Source organism: Microcaecilia unicolor, chromosome 6 (genome assembly GCF_901765095.1).
Source record: "Microcaecilia unicolor chromosome 6, aMicUni1.1, whole genome shotgun sequence".
Taxonomy (NCBI): Eukaryota; Metazoa; Chordata; class Amphibia; order Gymnophiona; family Siphonopidae; genus Microcaecilia; species Microcaecilia unicolor.
In genome coordinates this window covers 75,325,533-75,344,946 of record NC_044036.1, presented here as the reverse complement: position 1 = coordinate 75,344,946, position 19,414 = coordinate 75,325,533, and the positions used below count along the sequence as shown (strand labels likewise).

The 19,414-nt window shown below is 42.5% G+C and overlaps 1 protein-coding gene across 1 annotated transcript in view; it reads right to left on the bottom strand.

Annotated features, from left to right (window-relative positions):
* The window catches only part of SLC44A3 (solute carrier family 44 member 3), a 125,076-nt gene that overhangs the window by 38,265 nt on the left and 67,397 nt on the right, over positions 1–19,414 (bottom strand). Inside the window, exons 8-10 of the mRNA XM_030205940.1 lie at positions 16,043–16,167; positions 14,476–14,662; positions 7,228–7,393 (exon numbers count right to left, since the gene is read on the bottom strand). Coding sequence (XP_030061800.1) covers positions 7,228–7,393; positions 14,476–14,662; positions 16,043–16,167 — 478 coding nt within the window. The remainder of the gene's footprint in view (positions 1–7,227; positions 7,394–14,475; positions 14,663–16,042; positions 16,168–19,414) is intronic.

The following is a 19,414-nucleotide window of genomic DNA, read 5'->3' as shown; positions in this document are numbered from 1 at the left end:
ATATGTGTATATTCTCTGATCCCAGGATGCAACGTCCTCCATATATCTATGAGATCTAGTGTGGTGCATAATTCAGGTAGTCCTCTAGTTTGTGTTCGGTGGATTGTTGCCGGAGGGTGCGATCGGTCCACTTGTGGGTCCCAGGTCATATTAAAATCTCCTCCCAGTATTATTGGTATTGATTCTAAACGTACTATTTTTGCCACTAGTTTTTTGTAGAATTTAAGATCTAGGACATTTGGAGCGTATATACTACCCAGTAAGAGTTTTTGTCTATTAACTGTGACAACAGCTAACACATATCGTCCCTCAGGATCCTGGATTATCTTATGAATGTGATTTGCTATTCCTTTTCTAATCAGAATTGCTACTCCCCTTTTTCTCCCCACCGCTGCTGTTGACATACATTCCCCCACCCACCATTTATTCAATTTAGCATGTTCTTCTGCAGTTAAATGTGTCTCTTGTAAAAAGGCTATGTCAGCCCTAAGCCTTTGGAGGTGTCTTAAGATTTTTGATCTTTTTATGGGCGAAGGGATGCCCCCAACATTCCATGTAATAACCTTAATTAGTGCATCTGTTTTGGCCTTCCATCTCCATATTTACATGATCTTGATGTCCGAGAGGAGCCGGCCCAGCCTCCAGCCCCCCCACCCCCGTTCTAATAATCGAGCGAATAGTCTATCTTTCTTTTCAGGCATCACTTGTGTTGTCTGGTAATTTCTCCTGTAACCTCCCTCCCTCCTCCCCTCCCCTATCCCTTCCCCTGTGAATCCCCTCTCCCCCCCTTCTATCCCCTTCTATTCCTATTGGAATTAGGTCACCTTCGACGCCTTTCCCTTTTTTCCCCCCTGTTCTAATTTGTATGCAGTATATTCGTCCTATTGTTTCCTTCTATATATTAACTCGCTGATGAATCTTTTACATGTTTTTTGACCCCTCAATCGATTACTAACAAATTTTAAACTTTAACCATACAGTGCAAATTAACATAAATATCAATGCAGTGTTTTATAATTACTCAACATTCTTCTCTTCATCTTTGTATTATCTGCTATTAGATTAGTTCAGTAAGTCTATGATGATCATCCTCATAAACTTATGTGGTTTTCACCGGCCAGATCAGTGTTACACCTTCTATGTCCCGTTACTGCCATGAGACAACTTCATTTGTAATCCAGGGCTCCTGCAGTTATAGCATAATCCACTATTTCAATTATAGTCCCACGTTCATGTTGTGGGTCCTTCCATCTAAGCCCCAACATCCTCTTTATAGCTCTCTTTAAAGTTGCTTCTTATGTTTTACCATTTCCACAACAGTTATACCTATCTTCAATCTAAGATCCTGCGCTCAGTTTAATAGTAGCAACAGTACAGCTTGACATATTTGTTCATCATACCTTTCTTCATCTCTGTATTAACTGCTGTCAGATTAAATCAAGATATTTGTTGTGGTTAAGTTAGTGAGCTTAGATGGTTTTCATTGTCCCTCTTCAAAATTGTTCAATCTATATTTCAGTTCAGTCTTACTGTATCATTTTTTGTAAGCTCAGCTTCCCTTATAATGTAGAATCATCCATTGGGACCATGTTTATAGTTGAATTCTGTGTTTTATTCTTTCTGCTGATGTTTTCCGCTGTTTACACCCGTATCTGTTCTGCTATGTTGGTTTAACACAGTCTCAGCTTCAGGGTGAAAGTATTATTAATTATTATTGTCCTTCTGTTGAGATTTCTTGAACTTAGTGCCACCAATTGGTGCATTGGTTATTTATCTCTTCCAGTTTTATATTTTCTTCGTGTGAGCATAGTAGCGCTTCAGTTTTCTCCTTCCAGTTGGTCTAGGAACACTTTCGCCTCCTCTGCTGTGGTAAATATTTTATTTCCCGTTTGGTGGGTTACTCGCAGTTTCGCAGGATACATCAATGCAAATCTAACTTTTCGCTGTATCAGCTCCGAGCACACTGGGGAAAATTTCTTTCGTTGCGCTGCTACCGCGGCTGAGTAATCTTGAAAGCATAATACTTTCCTATTGCCGCTGTGTAGATCTTTTCCGCTTCTCATCGCTTGCAAAATGGCTACCTTGTGGGCAAAATTAAGTATGCGACATATAACTACCCTGGGCCGCCCTTCTGCTCCCTGCTTAAGGCCCAGCCGATGCGCTCTTTCAATTCGCAGCGGGCCCAGCGCAGTCGGTAACTGTAGTTCTTTGGTAAGCCATGTCTCAAGGTATTTGGCCAAGTCTCGCTCTCCTAGGTCCTCAGCAAGCCCCACGAGGCGAAGATTGTTACGCCTCGATCTATTTTCGAGGTCTTCGATTTTATCAGTGTAAGTAGCGATTAGCTTTTGTAAGCGACTTACTTCTGTTTCCACCTTGTCCACACGATCTTCCGTATCACTTGCTCGTTGTTGATATTGTCCCATGTCCAATTGTATTTGCGTTACGCTGTTATGTAATTGTTCCAGTTTGTTAACCAGCGCTCCCAGCTTTTTCTCCAGGATGGCTTCCAGTGCCTGAGTAACTTCCCCAACAATCTCGGCTGACCACGCGGATCCCACCGCTGATGTCCCCGGGCTCGCCGGAGCCGCCATCTTGTCGTCGGGCGGCCGGGTCTTTTCTCTGTCTTTTCTGGTGATCTTAGATGTCATTCTCCTCCAAAGTGGTATTAAACTTTTCACCTTTTAAACACTCATCGTTTACCTTCGTTTGTGGGGTATTGTATCCAATTTTTAGGACAAATTTTTGATAGTCTAAGGGAAGGCAGGAGCTGCGCAATTAGCGTCTTCTCCCGCTCATCGCGTCACGTGACCTCCGCCATCATCCCTTTAGAACAAGTACAGGCAGCACGCCAGCAATATGGCATTTTGGCCAATGATATTAATAGAAACAATCTAATAACCCTGCATACTGCTCTAAATGAAAGCCAAAACTCCGATTTATTATAAATATCAATTATATTAACATGGTAACAAGGGGGGGGGGAGACTCGACTCAATTTGTTTCCATTCATGAGGGACCTAGGAGGATATGCGGGCCATGGGCATTCCCAAAAGTTAAGTGACAAGTTATAAAATAGTGCCGATCCATGCCTTAAATTTGCTTCTATCAGATGTAAGTCTGGTGCCCGAAGTTAGGCGTGACCTGCACGCTATGCCGGAATTCTATAATGCTCCACACCCTTTTTAGAATAAGGGCTCAGTGCTGATCTTTTGGCGCCCAACCTTCAGCACTGTATATAGAATTCCCCCCGTAAAGGTTGAGTCGGAACCCTGATTTCATCTGCAACATCCCACAGGGAAAATTAAAAAACAAAGAAAATATTAGTCCTTTTTTATAATAAAGAAAAACAAACATTCAGAAGACAAATAAGAGGAGAAACTTTTTCACTGATGGGGAAAGATCTGTTTTTATGTCTTTTCAGCAAAGCGGAAAAAAACAAAACTGAGGGATTGAGGAGAAATGCTGTGCCTGGAAAGGGCCACACATTCTCAGAACCTTACTCTTAATACTCAACTCTGGGAAAGCTGTTCTATTCTGGAACCATGCAATGACATCACTGGTGTGCCTGATTATATCCTGTCCGTCAGTAAAAATGTCTAGTGTCCCTGAATGTACTACTACTACTATTAAACATTTCTATAGCGTTACTAGACTTACGCAGCGCTGTACAAATTAACATGAAAAGTCAGTCCCTGCTCAACAGAGCTTACAATCTAAATTGGACAGACAAACAGACAGCTAGGGGTGGGGAAATTGCAGTGGTAGGGGTGATAAGTGAGGGTGTTGAGTAAGAGAGTCATGGTTAGGAGTTGAAAGCAGTAGCAAAGAGGTGGACTTTAAGCCTAGACTTGAAGACAGCCAGAGACTGAGCCTGACGTACTGGCTCAGGGAGTCTATTCCAGGCATAGGGAGCAGCGAGATAGAAGGAACGGAGCCGGGAATTAGCAGTGGGGGAGAAGGGGAACGACAGGAGACATTTACCCAGCGAACGGAGTTCACGGGGAGGAGTGTAGGGAGAGATGAGAGCGGAAAGGTACTGAGGAGCTGCGGAGTGGATGCACTTGTAGGTCAAAAGGAGAAGTTTGAACCGTATGCGGAAGTGGATAGGGAGCCAGTGAAGTGACTTGAGGAGAGAGCTAACGTGAGTATAGCGACTCTGACGGAATATAAGACGCGCAGCAGAGTTTTGGACAGATTGAAGAGGAGATAGATGGCTGAGCGGGAGACCAGCGAGAAGCAAATTGCAGTAGTCTAGGCGAGAGGTGATAAGGGTGTGGGTAAGGGTTTTGGTAGCGTCCTCGGAGAGGAAAGGGCGAATTTTGTTAATATTATAGAGAAAGAAACGACAGGTTTTGGCAATCTGCTGAATATGAGCAGAGAAGGAGAGAGCGGAGTCAAAGATGACTCCAAGGTTGCGCGCAGACGGGACAGGGAGGATGAGTGTGTTATCTACTAAAATAGAGAACGGGGGGAGAGGAGAGGCAGGTTTAGGGGGAAAGAGGAGAAGCTCGGTTTTGGTCATGTTTAGTTTCAGGTGGCGGCGACACATCCAGGCAGCGATGTCAGACAGGCAGGCCAATACTTTGGTCTGGATTTTAGCTTAGATATCCGGTGTGGAGAGGTAGATCTAGGTATCATCAGCGTAAAGGTGGTATTGAAAGCCATGGGATGAGATCAGAGCACCAAGGGAAGTGGTATAGATGGAGAAGAGGAGAGGTCCTAGGACAGATCCATGGGGTACACCGACTGTTAGCGGGATAGATATGGAGGAGGAACCACCAGAGTATACGCTAAGAGTACGTTGGGAGAGATAGGAAGAGAACCAGAAAAGAACAGGGCCCTGGAATCCAAGAGAGGATAATGTATCAAGGAGTAAGGTGTGATCAACAGTATCAAAAGCAGCAGATAGGTCGAGGAGGATGAGAATAGAGTAGAGACCTTTAGATCTGGCCAGTAACAGGTCATTGGAGACTTTGGCAAGTGCCATTTCAGTCAAGTGAAGAGAGCGAAAGCCAGATTGGAGCGGGTCAAGAATAGCACAAGATGAAAGGAAGTCGAGGCAGCGGCGGTGAACAGCACAATCAAGTATCTTGTAACTCACCTTGAGCTACTACTGAAAAAGGTGTGAGCAAAATCCAAATGAATACATAAATAATAAATTTAAAAACATACAACAGAGCTGTACATAAAATGGAAAAAAATGTAAATACATTCCAAAACAATTTCCCTACCATTCCAAAGTAAACACTAAAACATCTGCCAAACGTCAAAAAGGTCCTCAGTCACAATCTGGTATCTTCCCTATCCCTCTTTAAAAATTGTTCCCTATACCGAAATCAAGTTTTGGTGCATTCTGCTCTAGAACAATGGTCCATATAAAGGAGCATTCTCAAAAGGTCACTGAAAGTTAGGCACCAGGATGATCTCTGCTAAGCACGAAGGTCTATAACTGCATTTCTGTTTTAGAATACTAGCGTATGCCTACAGTTATGTTCCTAATTTCAGGTGCAAACACTTATGCCAACTAAATAGCTGGTGTGAATGTTTGCGCCTTATTGTAGGCAGTTAGGCAAGTAAATGCAAGTATTCTAGTACCTGCGCATAAATGCTTGACAAGCCCATGCCCTTTTCAGATCCACACTCTCCTTCCAGTTGAACGCTCTGACTTTTGAGCACCCAATTTATAGAATATAGACTAAAGATGGTTCTAAAAAAACCAGATAGGAAAGCAGTCTGCTAGTCCCAGTAAAATGGAAGATGAGGAAGAAGAAACGGTGGAAGATGAACTTTCAAGTCTTTATTGTAGAGAGAAGGTAAAAGGACGCCCGACACAGCTGTGTTTCGCCCAGCAGGGCTGCTTCAGGAGCAATATAGTACCTCAAGGAGTTATTCTCTCACTTTCCTCAAGGTGAACGAGCAGAGACTTGATGCTTTGTATTACCTGGGAGGGTTACACCACACCCTAGTTCTCCTAACTTGGGGAAAGTGAGAGAATAACTGCTTGAGGTACTATATCGCCCCTGAAGCAGCCCTGCTGGGCGAAACACAGCTGTGTCCAACGTCCTTTCACCTGCTCTCTACAATAAAGACTTGTAAGTTCATCTTCCACCATGTCTACTTCTTCATCTTCCAGAATATCGACTAAGGTCAGCTGTGTACGTAACTGCTAAATAGCACCAATTAAAACTACTTAGTGCCAATTATTGCTAGTTAACATCAATTATCATATTAAGTTACTATACTGTAGTGTAGTGTGCAAGTTTACAGAATTTGGGGGATACTACACAGATCTTGTTTTTAGTTAGCTGTATTCAATTATTCTACAATAAGAGTTTTAGCTAGAGTTTTACATTTTTGAAATGGAGCAGCCTAATGGTTAGAATAGTGGGCTGGGAATTGAAAGGCCCAAATTCAAACCCCACAGCAGCTCCTTGTGGCCTAGGGCTAAGTCACTTAATCCTCCAATGCCTTGGGTCCAATGCTGGGCAGGGTGCGACAGCAATGCCCAGGGCCGGCCCAAGGCAAGATGCTGCCTGAGGTGGAGTTTGCATGCCGCCCTCCCCCCCCCCCCCCCCAAGTGTTTCACCTGGTTACGGTTACTTTCGAAACCCAGCAGTGGCAGCGATCCCCATATGGTGCCCAGCCACTGCCGGCACCCGTCTCTTCCCTTTACTGCGGCTGCCTGAGCGAAACAGGAAGTTACTTCAAGCGGCCATAGTAAATGGAAGAGGCGAGTACTGGTGGTGGCAGAGCAGTGTATGGGAATTGCCAGGCTTGGAAAGTCACGATGACCAGGTAAAATGCAACGAAGCTGCTCCCCCCCCCCCTCCCGAGATGCCGCTCCAATGGAGTGCCGCCTGAGGCCCCCGCCTCAGGTGGCCTAATGTTCGGGCCACCCCTGGCAGTCTGGGTCTTATCCTCTTATGTTGAGCAGTAGTGACATAATGGTGAGAAGGCAATGGCAACCCACTCCTGCATCATGCTAAGAAAACCACGAGGGGGATCCTTCACTGTGTGATCACCAGGAGTCAGTTTGACTTAAGGGCATATCTAGATCTGGATTTAACTTTTTATTTCATATTGCTAAAAAAAAAAAACTTGTTTTTCAAAACCTAAATATGAAAACAAAGTTAGCTAACTTTTTATCGGGTGGTTTCTTTTTAGGGAAAAACTTCAAGTATTCAAACTGAAAAAAAAAAAATTATAAATGGACAAACATGTACCTACCGGTTAAAGTAGAGGGTAACCACTGCTCCTGCAATGACCATTTGTTGACAGGCAAGGATAAACTCACTGGTCCAAATAAGACCAACCAAATGGTACCACCACATGTAACGAATGCCAGATAGAGATTTATATTCCACTTGTCCTTCTGAAACAACCTGCACACTGCCTGTTCACAAGTAAGTTTAAGTATACAAATATTAACGAGCATGAAGCAAATCTCATCATCACTAAAGGGACTAAATATTAGCAAATTAAAACAAACAAAAAATGAACAAATTAATGAATAAATATATAAATTAGACAATACATTTTCACTGGACTAATTTAATACATTTCTTGACTGGCTTTTTGGAAGTTGATGCACCCTTCTTTAGGTCAGAATAGAATGAGGAAAATAGGACATCTCCAGAAAATGGAAATGAATCATAACAAGCATTCCAATAAAGGAAAGATGTGGGGTGGAGGTGATCAGGAGGTGTAAAGCAGCAGAATCTTATTGCTTGTGATGAGTTAAAAAGCCCAGATCTTTGTTAAACTTTTCCTTGTTGTTTCAGCAGTCTTTTTTTGTAATTTCAAAAGGCTTACATTATTGTATTGTTTCAAATTTTTCTTAGAGTATCCTAACTATAAGGCCACTGATTAGTGGTCTGGTCCTGAAATGTTTCCCCCACTCGCAGTCCTTTATTATTAAGGGGAAAACTCCTAGTAACATGTATAGGCCATGGCACTCCAGAGATACACACCAACCAGCATAGGGTGGCTGGTGTGAGTGTCTTTTGCAAAGAAATACAATTAAGGTGAAATCAATACAGATCCATTAGGACACAGTGATGTGTGATCCTGCACTTAACATAAAGATAAAGCAATAAAGAATCATGCCTAAGTGAATGTGAATATCCTTTGAGACGTAAGACCTGCCATGGTCACCTGTGGAGTTTCTATGTGTTGAATTATCCCAATGATTGCTGGAGACTGTAATATTCCCGAGCACCCTGAATATGTGCATTCACTGCAGTATGTATACAACAAACATGGGGAAATGAATAAAAATGAGGAATTAACAAACCAAGGGCCCTGTTTACAAAGGCACACTAGTGTTTTTAGCATGTACTAAAAATTAGCGCATGCTAACCGTGTAGATCTTGGGGTGATAGTATCTGAGGATCTGAAGGCGACGAAACAGTGTGACAAGGCGGTGGCCATAGCCAGAAGGTTGCTAGGCTGTATAGAGAGAGGTGTGACCAGCAGAAGAAAAGAGGTGTTGATGCCCCTGTATAAGTCGTTGGTGAGGCCCCACCTGGAGTATTGTGTTCAGTTCTGGAGGCCATACCTTGCTAAGGATGTAAAAAAAATGGAAGCGGTGCAAAGAAAAGCTACGAGAATGGTATGGGATTTGCGTTACAAAACGTATGAGGAGAGACTTGCAGACCTGAACATGTATACCCTGGATGAAAGGAGAAACAGGGGTGATATGATACAGACGTTCAAATATTTGAAAGGTATTAATCCGCAAACGAACCTTTTCCGGAGATGGGAGGGCGGTACGAGAGGACATGATATGAGAGTGAAGGGGGGCAGACTCAAGAAAAATGTCAGGAAGTATTATTTCACGGAGAGAGTGGAAGATACTTGGAATGCCCTCCCGCGGGAGGTGGTGGAGATGAAAACGGTAGCAGAATTCAAGCATGCGTGGGATAAACATAAAGGAATCCTGTGCAGAAGGAATGGATCCTCAGAAGCTTAGCCGAGATTGGGAGGCGGGGCTGGTGTTTGGGTGGTGGGGCAAGACTTCTACGGTCTGTGTCCTGAAAATGGGGCTAGTTCTGGGCAAGACTTCTATGGTCTGTGTCCTGAAAATGGCAGATACAAATCAAGGTAAGGTATACACAAGAAGTAGCACATATGAGTTTATCTTGTTGGGCAGACTAGATGGACCGTGCAGGTCTTTTTCTGCCGTCATCTACTATGCTACTATGTATGTTAGATGCCCATAATATTCCTATGGCATCTACACAGTTAGCGTGTGCTAAAAATGCTAGTGCACCTTTGTAAACAGGGCCCTAAGTATCAGTTCTGAAGGTGTTCTGTTTTAATTCTTAAGCACAGGGCTGTCGAGAGACAAAGCTGGGCCCGGGGCAAACAATCTTGAGGGCCCCTCTGCCACCCCCTCACTGCTGCTGCTGCTCCCCCCGCCACCCCCCTTCCCCAGCAGTAAGCGAGAGTGTCCTGCCTCCTAACTTCCTGTTTCCTCATAGGCAGGACATGGCAGGAAGAATGACCTGTGGCTGGCCCAGCAGTCTGTATTGATCGCCCATTCCAATTCCCTCCTTGGAGGGTGGGCCCAGGGAATCTTGCCCCCCCCCCACCTCTCCTCGGCCCTGCTTAAACAGTGGTGTGGGTGCTCAAAAGCTTTGTCATGCTAACTTTGGGAGTTATTTATTTCACATGTTTTATATATGAGTTAGCTGAGTAGATCTTCACCATTAAAAATTTCCACTCTGCTGACCAAGCATAAAATTTACCTGGATAAAAAGAGGTGGAACTGGGGGCATTCCTAGGGTACAGTTTCAGTGTGGCCAGTAAATGCTTATGTTTGGCGCTGGCCAGCAAATGTTGTCTATATAATTAGGGATGCTCACATAGCAGGCCTAGAGTTAACCAGACAACTCAATCTGGTTAAATTTTGACTGGATAGTCAACCTGCCTGGATACAGGCTGAATATATATCCAGATAAAGTTATTTTTCTTGCTCAGCAGGTTTTTCAATATGGACCTCATAACAAATCAGCTCCTCCCACAAAAATACATCTGATAAGATTCCTGCGGAGCCAGGGGAACTGGACTTAGCTATACAATGCTAAAGTTTGTTATAAAGCCAATTCTGCATCGCTATGAAATTTAAGACTCAGTATTACACTCCTCTGTTATTTATTCTGAGAGGTTTATTAGGCTGGCCACTGTCCCCTTGCATGACCTCTGTTTCTTTCACATGTATGGATAATTTACAACCATTAACTGAGATTGCACAAACAGTCCCCTGCCAGTTACTATTTGTTGTTTTTTTTTTTAAAGCACATAGAAGGAAAAGTTATTTAATCAAAATACAAGAACTGTAAGGCTTGCATTGTACTGCATAAAGACCTATTATGGCCACCAAGGTCCATCATTATGGCTGTGGAAAATCAGATAAAATCTAATGAGTAGTTACAATTCTTTCTTCTCAGCCTCCCGGAAGGCAGAGGGTGTGGCTGTCTCCACAGCACTTATTTGTGAACAATGACTCAAAAAAGGTTTGGCCCTTTTAACAAGAGATCGAAAACAACTTTATTATTATTTACAAAAGGTAAGAATGTCATTTACTTTCAAGTGCAGGACTTCTTCCTTTAATTGCACAGCCAGAGAAAACTGATGTAGTGATATTTGCCTGGTTTTATCTTTATCCACTACCCTTACAATTAGAGCAGTGATTCCCAAGCTAGGTTTTGTGGAGCCCTAAAACTCTCTGCAGGGGTTCCGCGTCAGTCAGGGCAGGAGTGATCCCCAGTTGTCCTGCCCATGCTGGCTCCGCTGACAAAATGGCTCTGGGACCTCCTGTGGTCAAGACTGCCACAGAAGGTCCCAGCAGCAGCCATTTTGTCAGCAGAGCTGGCATGGGCAGGAGCACCTGGGGATCATTCCTGCCCCCTCTACACCACCAACAATATGGTATGGCCATGGGGATCCAGGAAAGGGAGGAGGGAGAGGGGTTCCGCGGTACATGAAAATTATTTTAGGGGTTCAACCACAGAAAAAAGTTTGGGAATCACTAAATTGGAGGCATGCTTCACACCATGTTGTATGTGTACTTTAAGATGATTGGAAAAGCAAAAAGGCTTGAGGCTCCAAAACTGTGAATACCATCTATACAACAAAAGATCCATGTACACACTTAACAGTAATTTCTGTAAAAATACTGAGAGCAATTTTCATTACTATTTCCACTGGTAAAAGATTGCTTCAATAGAATTTCTCAACCTATGTGCAGGTAAAAGAACACATGTAGTGCCATTTTGTGCATATTTTAATATGCTGTAGTGGAAGGCATTCTTAGGAACAGAACTGGGGTGAAATTTGAACTACTAGCAAGTTTTTGAATTTTCAAATGTATATGTTTATTATTATGCAGTAAAAGTATCTATGCAAATCAGCAAGTGTGATGGTTAATTCAGGATGGTGGCATATACATTTTTAAAACTAAAATAATGACATGCTTATGGAGGTTCATACTTTATTTTGTGGGAATTTTTTTTTGTTTTCACTTTCCCTGATCCTGGGAAGCATCTGTGATGACAAATACATTGATGAAATGCTTCTTGAGGTGCCAAGGATCTTCAGCAGAGGGGAAGATGAAAGAGGACAACTGGACACAGGTCACCACAGCCTGCAGAATCAACACCTCAACTCCATCCTTTCTCAAACTGAATAACGGGTATGCACTCCTGGAAATGGAGTAATTCAAAACATCCCAGAACAGAACCAGACCTCAAAACCCCCAAAGTTGCAGGATCAGTGATCACCAGCAAGCAAAGGGTAGTGGTGGTTAGAACATAAGAATAGCCATACTGGGTCAGACCAATGGTCCATCTAGCCCAGTATCCTGTTTCAAACAGTGGCCAATCCAGGTCAAAAGTACCTGGCAGAAACACAAATAGTAGCAACATTCCATGCTGCCAATCCCAGGACAAGCAGTGGCTTCCCAATGTCTGTCTCAATAGCAGACTATGGACTTTTCCTCCAGGAGCTTTTCCAAACCTTTTTTAAACCCAGATATGTTAATCGCTATTACATCCTTTGGCAAGAGTTCCAGACCTTAACTATTCATTGAGTGAAAAAATATTTCCTCCTATTTGTTTTAAAGGTGGTTCCATGTATCTTTATTGAGTGTCATTTAGTCTTTGCACTTTTTGAAAGAGTAAAAAATCAATTCACTTCTACTCGTTCTACACCACTCAGGATTTTGTAGCCCTCAATCACATCTCCTCTCAGCTGTCTCTTTTCCAAGCTGAAGAGCCCTAACCTCTTTTGCCTTTCCTCATATGACAGGAATTCCATCTCCTTTACCATTTTAATTGCTCTTCTTTGAACCTTTTCTAATTCTGCTATATCTTTTTTGAGATATGGTGACCAGAACTTAGCGCAATACTCAAGGTGAGGTTGAACTATGGAGTGATACAGAGACATTATGTTATTCTCGGTTTTATTTATCATCCCTTTCCTTATAATTCCTAGCATCCTGTTTGCTTTATTGGCCACCGCCACACACTGGGCAGAAGATTTCAGCGTACTGTCTACAATAACACCTAGATCTTTTTCTTGGGTGCTGACCCCCAAGGTGGACCCTAATATCAGGTAACTATGATTCGGATTATTCTTCTCAATGTGCATCATTTTGCACTTGTTACTATTTGGATGCCCAGTCTTCCAATTTCCTAAGGTTTTACTACAATTTTTCACAGTCTGCATGTGTTATAACAATTTTGAATAGTTTTGCGTCATCTGCAAATTTAATCACCTCAGTTGTGATTCTGTTTTTTAAAAAGCTCTGAAACTTGGCTAAGTAAAAATGTTAGCTAGATTTAAATGACGAATGTTTGTTCTTCAGAAAGTTTAGAAAGAATAATTTGCTTTCAAAATTCACAAGTTATTTTCTCTACAATTCTGAGATTTGGAACATGACAGAATGCATTTGTCCCACTTGCCACCCAGTGATACTCCAGCAAGAAGTCTATCTCATGTGTTCCTCCAGAAATTCCAGATGAGTAAGGCAGTAAGACAAGAGCAGGACACTCAGCAAAGCATCTGAGAATTAGAGTAAATGGCCTTTAATTAACAAGTCACTTTTTTTTTCCTGTCTGATATTCTGCTCTGTACTTTTGACCCATTCCATTGCTTCCTGCTGTAACATTTCAGTATAGCCGAGTTTCTAAGGAGCCCTTTTACTAAAGTGGACTTAAAGCAGTACTTATTGGGAGTGGGGGGATTTTTAAACATGTTTTAATGCAGCTTGTGTGCTAATGTTGTCAGTAGCGTGTGGCACCTGCATACAGTTAATGCGTGGGCATGTAATGCCTCCTATTTGGAAGGCGCTCCTACATTAACCCTATGTTATCCAATTAGTGCATGTTAATTATAAAGCTAGCTAGATAACGCAGGATTGCCCATTGTCTGCCCAGGCCATGCCCCCTCATAAAAATATTTTTTTTTAAATAATGTGTGATTTTCCAAGTGTAAACAGGACAATTAACGCTTTAATGCGTTCTGCGGTAGCCTGTAAGAATGTGCAAATTGCGCATTAAGGGGTCCTTTAACTAAGCTGCATTAGGTGCTAATGTGTGCCTAACATAGCAAATAAAGGAGTTAAAGGGATATGCTCAGGTGTCCTGCCGTAACTTTGAAATGTGGGTGCGCTAATGGAAATATTAATGCATGGCCATTTATACAAAAAATAAAAAATAGGCCATTTTACAGCTGTGGTGAAAATGGCCTTAGTGCATGGGAAAACCCCGCACCTTGTAAAAAGACCCCTAACTGCTTAAGGCCCTTAAGTAAAAGGGACCCTATGTTTATTAGGTTTAAATGTCTCTATAAAGCATAGCAGGGTATTGAGCTATGCTGAGTAAGACACATCAATTTGAAGAGAGCCCCAGAAGCTTTGTAAAAAGACTAAACAAGTATAATGCACATGTGCCACACAGTGGTGAAGGAGAAAATATAAACTGATAGCTCACTCTATAAAATATCCTAAAGCAAGCACCAGGGTAATGCTGTCACTGCTCACAAGTTGCTAATAACAGGTGCCAGCTCTGTGGGTTTATTCCCAATACTAAGCAAACTCCTTCACATTTTGACATGGAGGGGGGGCAGGTAGGCTTGGATCATTGGGAGGGGGCAGTAAACCACCAGGGGGACCAATGCAGGAGTCTGGGGCAGTGTGGTCAGGCTGGGGGGAGAGAGAGGTTGCTGGTAGACACCCACTCCTCTCAACCAACCCTTTTATGCTACTCTGGAACTTGGCGTTATTTTTTTGTGTGGGCAAAGCTTTTTTTTTTTTAACACTGAAACCTTTTCTGCATTGCTAACCTGCAATAAAACCGAGTTAAACCCATGATAACTTTCTGCATTGGCCCCTCAATGTTTGTGTGCCCTGCTATGTGCCCACTTGATGAGCACTACCTATTTCTGTAACCGTAGAAAAGGTGGAACAGTTACCTGCAGTTCCTAGGCTTAGAAGCACAGTGACCCAGAACACCCAAAAGCAAATGAGAATTATGAAGGTCCAGAGTGGCTGCAAGAGCAGTAGTGGAACTTGGCTTATTGTTTTGCCTGCAACCCAAAACAGCTGGATGGTGAGCTGAATCCTCTTTCTGAACATGAGCATCAGGACAAGTAGAAGAACCTCAAGTGAAAGGAAAAAAAAAAGGTTACTATTCCAGAATCGCTCCTCACTCTCATCCACCCCTCACTCCCCCTTCAAAAGAAGGAACTTCTGACAGTTCCCAAGAGGAAGGGTATAATCTCTCCCCACCCCTCCAAAAGCTACTGATAGCTGATCAGAAGCTGTTCCCCACTCCAAAAAGTAGCAGCTACTGACAGTAGCGAATGACATGGGGGCGGGGACCTGCAATAACCGCGGGGATGGGGACCAAAGCCCATGAGGATGGGTACAAACTTTGTCCCTGTGTTACTTTCTACTTTGAAGCCTGTTAATGAACTGGACTGTTATTTATGTTTGATTGATGCAGGTGACGATACTGTTATTATCTGGAAAAACAAGCAAATATGTTGGCTACAGCTAGCAAAATTTGCATGGGGGATCCTGTACATCCTGCTACCAGTACATCTTCTATTGCAGGAGGGACTGTGGAAAACAGGAGAGTTAGACTGAATCCTGAGATAATTGATGACTTCTTATTCATCCACAGATTAAAAAATCATAAAAGTGCTTCATAGGGCATATTTCTCCCCTCTAGGGCATACAGAACGGGTTGTATTTTGTACCCCTGGACATTTTTACAGGGTGGACTAGGATTCCTTGGGGTAGTAGAAGTCAGCTATGGTTGGGCTTGGAAGGGTAGAGGGTGAGGGTGGTGGTGGGAGGGGTTTTTTTTTTGTTACATTTGTACCCTGCGCTTTCCCACTCATAGCAGGTTCAATGCGGCTTACAATTATATACAGGTACTTATTTGTACCTGGGGCAATGGAGGGTTAAGTGACTTGCCCAGAGTCACAAGGAGCTGCCTGTGCCTGCAGTGGGAATTGAACCCAGTTCCCCAGGACCAAAGTCCACCACGCTAACCACTAGGCCACTCTTCCACTATTATAGCCGCTCATTGTTATTATTGATTTCTATTTGTAATTTATACACAACAGTTGCACAGCATTATTGTTCCTTTTTTATACTTTAATAAAAATATTTAAATATAAAATCTTAAGTTTTTGAGGCTTCTGCAGTTGAGAACAGAGCCCACGGGGATGGGGACAGAACCTGCGGGGATGAGGCCGGATGGGGACAAATTTTATCCCAGTGTCATTCTCTAACTGACAGCTGACCAGAGACAGAGAATTCTCCTTCCCCCATCCCCCAACAACAGAGAGCCCCTGCTCTTCTGCACACTCCAGCACAATAAACAAAACCCAGCTGCAACAAGACACCTCAGAAAGAGAGGAGTGCAAGAGAAGAGGAAGAGAGAAAATAGAAGAACAAGAAAGAAAGGGGAAAAGAGGGGCTGGTTGGCAGGCTGAGATGGGAGAAAGTTTTTTTGAGAAGGTTTATTACCGTTATCACTGTAGCCACAATAGCAAAGCCAAGTAAGAACTTCACATTTTCCTTTTCCGTTTCCAGTTCTATGCTTGGATCATTTAAATGATCATAATACAACCACCACAGGACACCGGAAACAACTAGAAAGTTGCACAAAATATAAGAGACATTTACTCCATGATTTATAAGTGACAAGGCAATTGTTAGTGTGAAAGGAGAGGCTCTGTACTACAAAGCTACCAGCGTTTTATAAGCTGTCCGATTCTCACCTCTGTACAGTAGTAATTTGCAGGAAAGGCTGCCAAGGATAAGCATATTATCATCTTCATATTTTTTAAATTATGTATTTTATATCTGACACTATGATTGGTTTGACAAATTATTTCTTATATTTTTTATAATCTACTAAGAATTAATGGATTGGTGTTGTATAAATACTTTCAATATCAATTTATTGTTTATATATTGCTGTATCCCCTAAAAAAGGGTTCACTATGGTTTACAACAAATCAACTAAACAACAATTAAGTAAAATTTAATTCTATGTTTTTTGTATTTTTTCTTTAAATCTAACTTTTACACATTCCTTAATGCTGCATCTTTTGCTTGGCTCTTCCCCTCCCCAGTGCAGACCCTCTTGGTGGCTCTCCGCTGAGCACAAAGAGAAATCATTCTCCAATACCCCAAGTGTACCCAACCCAAAGGAAACTTATATTCTATTAATAAAAAAAAAGAAAGAAAGAGAGAGAGAGAGAGAGAGAGAGGGGCACTTCTTTCAAAAGCCACAATTTTCTCAGCATAATACTTGAAGTACAAATAAAACAAAACAAAAAAACCCACAGTAATACACACAATCACATTTTGGACCTAAACATTTGCATTATTGTTATTAATCATTTGTTCAGCAGATACCAGACGTACATAAAACCACAAACAAAATGGGGGGGGGGGGGGGGGATTTCATAACACAGCACCTATTTGAGGAGTCCAAAAAGATGCAATTTTTAAATTTCTTATAAAAAGGCAACATAGGCACCTATATGTCTTTACAAAATAGTCTCCCATATCCAGCCCCAAGCGCTGAGAAATGTATAGCTACTCTACGCCTGTACCTGCATATTTTATAAAATACTACCATAAACATGTTCAGTCAATCTGACTTACTAATGCCGAGTAACGACACACTGGCATATTTGAAGTTTTAGTGGCCCTTTTACTAAGCTGCGGTAAAAATGGCCCTGTGCTAGCGGCAGCAGCCATTTTTGCTGCGCGACAGGGACCCCTTTTACAGCAATGGGTAAAAAGGCCAAAAAATGAAATAGCCATGACGTAAGTTTGAACTTGCCAAGCCGCCATTTCGGGGGAAACACTTACTGCCACCCATTGAGGCGGTGGTAAGGGCTCTCATGTGAACCCAGTGGTAACTAGGCAGCGTGTGATGCTGCCCGATTACTGCCGGGTAACCCCCTGTAGAAATATTTTTTAAATATTTCCATTAGCGCCGGAAATGACTCACTCTGGGAGTGGAACTACCAATGGCACCCCCGTTGGGCCAGCAGTAGTTCCAGGTTGCCTCTTAGTATTTTATAGCAAAGCTCATCTATGGGAGAAGCCTTCCCCAACTCCCTGAAGCAGTACTAATGAAACAACTCAGCTGAGTCAGGTTACTGGTTGAGCTTTTGCTGACTGAGGGGCTGATACAGTAAAAGTATGCACATGTTAGCAAAGGGGGGGGGGGGGGGGGGGTTTGCACAACATCCGTATAAAGAAACATAACCCTTACGGTAGTAGCAGCGAGACTACCGTGAGGGGTGCCATTTTGGAGGTGTTGCTGGCAGGGCAGAAGTGGACCACTAGACCACCAGGGATTGGCTCCTGCCTTTGGACCACTAGACCACCAGGTAAAGGGCTCTTAGGGAAGGGGGTGGGGGTCCTGGATCAGCACCATGGTCTCTTTAAGGCTTTGAGGCCCAATACTCCTGGGTCACTGGAATAACACTTCTTGCAAAGTTGACTCAGAAGCAGAATTATTCATTTTCCACAGGAATCAGCAACCTACATTACTGAGATAACGCAGGTTGCCGACTCCTGTGGTAAATCAAGGTGTAATAAAAGCATGTCTTTTACAGTACCTTAATAACTTCCCCTCTAAGTAAGTGTTAACTCTTGGACTGGGGGTGTATCTTGTGTATTTTAAGAGATGATGACTGAGAAAAGCACACACTGAAAAACAGCATCATTTTTGATATATTGCTATGGATATGGACTTTATTCTGATGACTTCTTTATAAAAATAGCCATTAATAAGACTGACTGATGGAATGTTTTTTTGTGGTATTGTTATATTGTAAGTTCTGGATATAAGGAGTTTTTTTTAATAAAATATGCACGTCCATTGCAGTGCTGGTCTGCTCTTGCTTGCCCAAAATATGTCCTTGGAAAGGCCTAAACACAGAGTACATAAAATTAGATGCAATCTTTTGGTGCATCTATTTTTTTATGCTTGCAAGAGTTGTGCAATTTTATAAAAAGGCTTTATAAGCAGATAAGGGGGATAGTTATTAGTGTTACAGCAATAATGCATGTTATTTTGCCCTGATATGGTAAGGGTAAATCCTTTCTGTGGTACAACCAAAGTGGTTTACATATTATATACAGGTACTTTCTCTGTCCCTACTGGGCTTAATGTGTGTGTCAATTATTGATAGCTTATTTTGTCATAATACTATAGACACTATGCAATTTATTATCATTGATAGAACTGGGCCATTCTGTAAACTGTCTTGATTTGGTTGTATTATCTAGAAGAGAAGTATATATTTTTTTGCACCTGAGGCAATGGAAGGTTAATTGATTTGCCCAGGGTAAGAAGGAACCAGTGGGACTTAAACCCAGTTCCCTTGGTTCTCGGCCCACTGCACCAACCAGTAGGCTTGAACACCTAACAAAGTACCATGAAATTACCACTAGGGGCATCACTGTCATTTTGAATCTGGCAGGGGCAGGAATAATTTGGGATTGCTCCAGTCCTAAAACCTGTAGACACTAAGGATTTCAACATGTAGGCTGGGGGGGGGGGGGGGGGGGGGGAATGTGAGGTTTCTGATGGAGGGGGAGTGAAGAGAAAGGGGGAGATGATGCTATTAGTACCCAGCTTCTTTAAGATGTAGCCTAGGAGCTTCAGGCTGCAGGTTAGAAGCTTGATGCTCATCGGCAGAATGAATAACAGAGCTTGCGAAGTTGTGTATAAGCTGTGTTATTCATGCTCCACAGAAGTCAGATATCACAGGGTAATGACTCTAGTGGTGAACTAATATGAGGTAAAAGCCCACCTTTCACCACACCTTAAAATAACTATCCCCCTAAAGCTTTATAAAATTAAACCCC